The 6,348-nt window shown below is 45.0% G+C and overlaps 1 protein-coding gene across 3 annotated transcripts in view; it reads left to right on the plus strand.

Moving 5' to 3' along the window:
• Nucleotides 1-4,782, plus strand: part of LOC123522624 (SLAM family member 9-like) — a 46,057-nt gene extending 41,275 nt beyond the window's left edge. The window contains exons 3-6 of one of the 3 annotated variants that reach the window (XM_045298467.1): nucleotides 788-1,093; nucleotides 2,808-2,921; nucleotides 3,212-3,405; nucleotides 3,783-4,782. In XM_045298467.1, coding sequence (XP_045154402.1) covers nucleotides 788-1,093; nucleotides 2,808-2,921; nucleotides 3,212-3,405; nucleotides 3,783-3,845 — 677 coding nt within the window. In that variant the 3' untranslated portion in view covers nucleotides 3,846-4,782. The remainder of the gene's footprint in view (nucleotides 1-787; nucleotides 1,094-2,807; nucleotides 2,922-3,211; nucleotides 3,406-3,782) is intronic. The other 2 variants (XM_045298468.1, XM_045298469.1) reach the window with 2 other exon arrangements.
• The last annotated feature ends 1,566 nt before the right edge of the window (nucleotides 4,783-6,348 follow it).

Genomic DNA, 6,348 nt, shown 5'->3' on the forward strand with positions numbered 1-6,348 from the left:
TTTCCTTGTCTTGTTATCTTCACTTGTGAGTGTGTTGACCCTTTAGTCTCTTGTAGTTGGTTATTTAAAGAAGCACGGTTCTCACTGTTGCTTCTGTTTATTTTACTGGACAATCTATTATTTGGCTGAAAGGTGATCTCTGAATAGCTTCAGCTCCAAGTTTAAAGGGTGTCTTACACAATAGACTCAGGTGTTCCTCCATGAATTCATTTTTTAATTCTTCTATGTGTCCTTGCATTATTCTTTCTCAAACAGCGTAGAACTTAGCATAATATCGAATATCTTTGGCTTGCCATTTTAGTTTAATGTTTTCTAGAAGACTGTTAGCTCTAGGTTTAAATCTATTTCTCCAGAGAAACCATGGAAAATCTCTGAGTCAGTTGATTTGAGAAGCAGAGGATTGATGGGAGACTGTGTGTGTGTGTGTGTGTGTGTGTGTGTGTGTGTGCGTGTGGTGTGTGTGGGGGAGGAGGGAAATGTCAAGGGATCCTGGGAACGTTTAGGGAGTGATCCTGGTCTTGTTCTTTGGAACAGATAGACATGCCAATTTTCTGCCAAGGGTGAGGTACCACAGGACCCTCCTTGAGCCTGGGAAGGTCTCAGCCATCTACTCCTGGGCTGGGAGTCATAATTCCTTGGGAAGAGGGGCAGGCTCCTTCCCCAGGCCTCCATTTAGAAAACAAGCCCTCTCACACTGCTGCATCCCACTGGGAAGAGAGGCTCAAATACTTGAGTGGGCCTCCAATCTAGAAGTGTACTTTCTCTTTTTCCCCCCCTTTCACCCCAGAGCTCATCCTTCACCCCAAGATCCTGACTCATTCATCACTGAGCACATCAGACTGGTGTAACATCACCCTGGAGTGTGTGGCCTTGAACGGCACAAAGGACCTGACAGTGACCTGGTTGGACAAGGGCCTTCCTGGGCAGCTGGAGCTGAGAGACCCACTTGGGCCAGCCCCCACCTATAGAAATCTCAGCCTGAGCTTGCCCTTGCCCCTGAGCCAGGGGAACTCTCACCTCACCTGTATGGTCAGCAACCCTGTGGATCAAAAAAATGTTACCTTGGACCTGGGGGGCATCTGTCTGTGGATGGGTGAGTACGATCTACAAGGACAGGTGATTAAAACCAACCAGGAAAGAGTGGGTGAAGGTATACTGGCGGACTTTGAGAGAGGGATGGGGGTGAGCTACATAAAGGCAGATCAAAAGGTGCAATGTAACCCCACTTCACTGCTTCAAGGAACAGTCATATCCCTTGTGCCAACCTTCAAACCTGCAAATCAAGAATCCGGACCAAATCATTATACAGCAACTGATTTATTTGCCAAGACACAAACGTTTTATTTTATAGTCAGACTGGCATATGGACACCCCCTATCTGAGCACCCCAATTTCCCAGGAAGCAGGGAAGGGAATGAGCTAAGGAGGAAGAACCTGGCTCCCTCCCTGGATGAGTGCCTAGGGGCCCGTGTGTCCTCTCTCTGATGATATTTACCACTTTGAGTTAGAAAGATATAAATTAGCCCTCCCGGGAGCACTGGGAGCACATGGGGTCATATAACCAGGCACCACTCTCCCCATTCACTCTCAAGGGTCATCTAGACTCTATGGATGGTAGGATGGTGATGGGTGGGGCATCTAACAGAGGAGTCATACTCTTAGGTTCTAGTCTCATAAAACCTAAATCCCCATCATCCCAAGATGCAACAGAAGGAACAATCGATATAACAATGTGATGCAAGTATCAGCCCATCAGCCCTGTCCCACTACTTTCATACTGAGCTCTGCTTCCTCATGTGAGACTCCCATTTGAACAGCCTCTCTCTTGTTTTTCCCCTTCTCATCCACGCAGCATCCAGCTCAGAAACCTTCCCTGAGTGTCAGCTTGTGCTGGGTTCAGGGACAGTGAGAAATAGGACAAGCCCCACCTTCAAGTGCCTAGAAACTTTCCCTAGACGCCAGCGGACTGTGTGGCCATGGATAATTGATTTATTTTTTCCAAACTTTTGCACTTGTGAAATGGAGCAAAAAGTACACCTATTTTTTTAATCATTTGATTGGGGGCTCATACAACTCTTATCACAATCCGTACATACGTCAATTGTGTAAAACACATTTGTACATTCGTTGCCCTCACTATTCCCAAAACATTTGCTTTTCGCTTGGGCTCTTGGAATCAGCTCCTCGTTTTTCCCCCTCCCTCATGAACCCTTGACAATTTATAAATTATTATTATCTTATCGTAGCTTATACTGCCTCATGTCTCCCTTCACCCACTTTTCTGTTGCAAGGAAGGATCTGCAAAAGTACCCCTATTTTACAGAATTGTTGTGAGAATTAAGAGAGGTAACCTATGTAAAACAGGTCAGTCACTTAAAGGTGTCAATAATTATGAATTAGCTTCTTCCTTAGTTAGAAGAAGAAGAATACATGTATAAAGTTAAGGCCATGTGCTAAATGCTGAAATTGAGACTAATATAAAGTGTAGTTAGAGAACTAAATAGTTAAAATTAATTAATTGCTTACTGGAGTTGGGTGAGGCATCACAAAGAGGAGAGCACCTGGCATGGCCCTTAAAGGGTGAACAGAAGTGTGCTGGGGCATTGTATGAAAGACTCCTGTCAGAGAGCCCAAGAGGGTCTGAAGTCTGGAAATTCCGGCTCCTTGCATTTCTTCTCCTGCATAAATGTGGTCATTGATTGCTCCCCATTTTCCCAAACTCTCCCCAACAAAGCCTGTTTCTGATAAATGATTATATCTGTTATTGTCGCTCTGCATCCACCTTACACCACCATACTTTGACCCAGATTCTCTTTGGAGCAAGTGGATTTGGAAGTGCATCTTTCCCATGGTTCTGGTGGTAAGCCTGGGAGTAGTGGGAGTGTATATCTGGAAGAGGAGGCAGATGGAGCCTGAGAGAGGCAAGTGCTGGGGAACCTCACGGGGGACAGGTAGACTGGGAGAACTAAGGTGAGGATTGGGCCAGAGGAAGAGGAGCAGGTAGATCAAAGCTGGTGGGAGGAGGAGGACTGTCTGGGGAGGCCAATGAGCAGAGAGAGGTGCCTTACCTTCCTTCAAATCTTCCCTAGAGAAGGCTAAGGTAGAGTTGAGGATGAAGGAGTGTGAAAGGCCACAGAGGCAGGGTGATGAGTGGGAGGTCGAGGGCAGGGGTCAGGCAGAGGGCTGATTGTGCTCACCCTGTGCCTTCCAGGGCCCAGCTCAACTTCACACTCTCTGATTGTACCTCCAAGTGAACATGGAGGGTCTTCTCTCCTGCCTGGGGGTCCCAGCTCAGCAGCAGCCCACCATGCCCTCCCCACAGAAAACAGTGTGGACCTGTACAGCAGAAAAATCGACAACTCCGACTATAACTACTGCGAGATTGGCCTACTAAGGTACCCTAAGGTGGGTTTAATGAGATCAAATCATGTACTCAGTGTCCAGGGCCTGGGCGTCCAGGCTCTTCTGCCACCAGCAGACCCCTGTATCTGTGCCTGGGTCCCCACAGCAGGGTGGAAGGTGCAGAAATAGATGGCAATCACCAATTGTAAAGACAGCCCCTGCTAAGTCTCCCCATCCACAATTTCATCAGACTACCCCTCAGCGAGGAAGCAGCCAGGGCAGGGGGAGAAGTGGAGATGAGAGAGACGATGAGCGTGAGGTAAGAACGGGCATCTTTCCCTGAGTGAGGACATCCTGGATGAGGTCAGAAAGCTCCTGAGTGACCCTTCCCCTCAATCTTGAAAGTTCCCCAGAACACTCAAATCCCTTTTGAATTGCAGACGGGCACCGAGGAGGGCAGTGGGCACACGAGTAATCCGGAACAGATCCTGACAGGAGTCTAAGAGGGTCACGAGGACCCCGGGACACAGGGCTCACGAAGACACAGTGGATATGAATTGTAGGGGTGTTTTTTTTCCCCTTCCTACTTTAATTTGTCAGTTTGTATTTGTTTTGTGCCTGTTCCATCAAAGAAATAGCAATAACGACAACAGTAACACAACGCCAAGTCCTATTGTCTTTGAGTGCCACACACGTCGACCCCGTGTGTTACAGCATAGAAGCACTTTGTAGGGTTGCCTTTAAGGAAAGCAGGTTGCCAGGCCTCCCTTCTGAAGAATCACCAACCTAGAAAATGGTTTCCATTTAAGCGTGTTGTTTGTAATCATTGTCATATCATTTAAAGATGTATGGATTAAAGATGAAAGCAAGGACGTGGCTGTCATCTAGTCGGTCCTGACTGACAGCAACCCCCCGTGTGCAGAGTGCACTTGCTCCCGGGGGTCCTCACGGCTCTGACTTTTCAGGAGCAGAGCACCAGGGATTGCTTTGAGGCAGCTTCTCAATGAATTCAAATCGCCAGCCTCCTAGTTCATAGTCAAGCAGTGAACCACTCGGACCACCCAGGAATACCTGTGATACGTACAAATGTCATGTGCTTTAGCTTATATAATATGAACTGAAAAATGTAAACCAAGCAAATCACATATATACAACGGGGTGGGGTTTTTTTCTTTGATTTTCTGAAATGAAGTCATCTATGTTAGAATTAAGAGGCAAAAGCTGGAGCTTCACATCAGATCCTGTGTTTGATTGTTTTTTAAAAAGCCTCGTAGTGCTAAATCGTTATTCACATGCTTTGTTTTGGTATGACACCTGCCTACTAAGTTTGTTTATTTGTTCAAGTTAGCTTTATTCATAACAAACTCAGTTAGGTTGGGGAAATTTCATAGATTTGTAAAATGGTTTCATTCACCTAACAATAAAGTTAGCATTACAACACTGTGGAGTATCCAGTCAATGTATATCGACGTATTTATTATTGAGTTATAAACAAAAGCATTCTCGATTGGGTATTCACTCCTGCTAGTAAGCATCTTTAAGTTCATCTAATAAAGATCAGACCTCCCACATCTTCCTGACCGCTATGAAGCAGGAACTTTGACTGTGATGTGCATGTGTGACAAACAAAATCCTAGGCACCACTAGCCCACACAGGAAGCATAAATGGGCAAGATGGGCACGGAGAGAGCCCATTCATCCCTACTAAAGTCCTGTGGCATACTTTATTAAGCTTGAACATACTTAAAAGCTTATGGTACAGTGCAAGGTCAATAAACAAAAATCAACTGGATTCTTATATACAAGTGAGGAGAGCTCTGGGAAGGAATCAGTAAAACAATAACATTTACCATAGCCATACAAAAGATTAAATACTTAGGAATAACCCTAACCAGAAAAGCAAAAATCTTTCACAAAGACAACTATAAAATACAAGACACCAGTACAGACCTACATAAAGGAACGAATGTTCCATGTTCATGGAGAGGAAGACGTAACATTGTGAAAATCAAATACCCAAAGCAATCTTTAAATATAATGCAATTGCATTTATAATGGCTGGGATCTGGATCTCAACATCCTTCTGTAAACACATGGATGAAATAATCACCAGTTTTATATGGAAAGTAAACAGACCCAGGAGAAGCAAAGATACTTGAGAAGAAGAACAAAGTATGAAACCTCTCACTTCCTGACCTCAAAACCTTCTACATAGCTATGGCAATAAAACAGCCCAGTACTGGTACTATGATAGATTCCTAGGCTGATGGAACAGAATAGAGAACTATGCTTGCCCAGGTAGACCAGAGAAACAAATCCAGAGACACTCATATGTGTATAAGAAAGAGCTTTATATACAAGAGCAATTGAATATTGAGGAAACATCCCAGCCCAATCTAGATCAAGTTCATAAGTCGGATATTAGCCTATATGTCCAATACCAATCTATAAATTCCTCTTCAGACTCACAAAACATACACAATGATGCCGAATGCAGGAAGATCACGGCCCAGTGGGTGGAAAGTCTTGTGGATCCAGTGGCACAGGCATCTCAGCACTGGCATGGGTCTCCATGTGTCTCCTCCAGCTCCAGGGCTCTAGCATAGCTCCATGTATCTTGTCATCAGGAATACCAAGCAGAGATTATGTGTGTTCCACATCTAGCAAGCTATTTATCTCTGTAGCACCTCCAAATGAGGTCATCTAGCTTTGACCTGAGGCTAACCTCTACCCCTTCTCTCTTAATAGTCTTAAATTGACAACAGTTTATGTAACTACCACCAAGAACAGAAATAAATCCATTCACCTACAAACAATTGGTCTTTGACAAAGTTTGGAACCACATTAAATAGAGAAGAGATAGTCTCTTCAAGAAAAGTTGCTGGCAAGATCCCCAGGGAATGATGAGGGTGGACACTGGGGACAGGGCGTGGTGCCCCAACAGACTGGACTGGAAAACACCCTTAAAGGCCAGCGATCCTTGAACTAACTACAAGCTTTTCTTTC

The sequence above is a fragment of the Echinops telfairi genome, unplaced genomic scaffold, assembly GCF_000313985.2.
Source record: "Echinops telfairi isolate 266 unplaced genomic scaffold, ASM31398v2 ScPeMD7_7425;HRSCAF=8463, whole genome shotgun sequence".
NCBI lineage: Eukaryota > Metazoa > Chordata > Mammalia > Afrosoricida > Tenrecidae > Echinops > Echinops telfairi.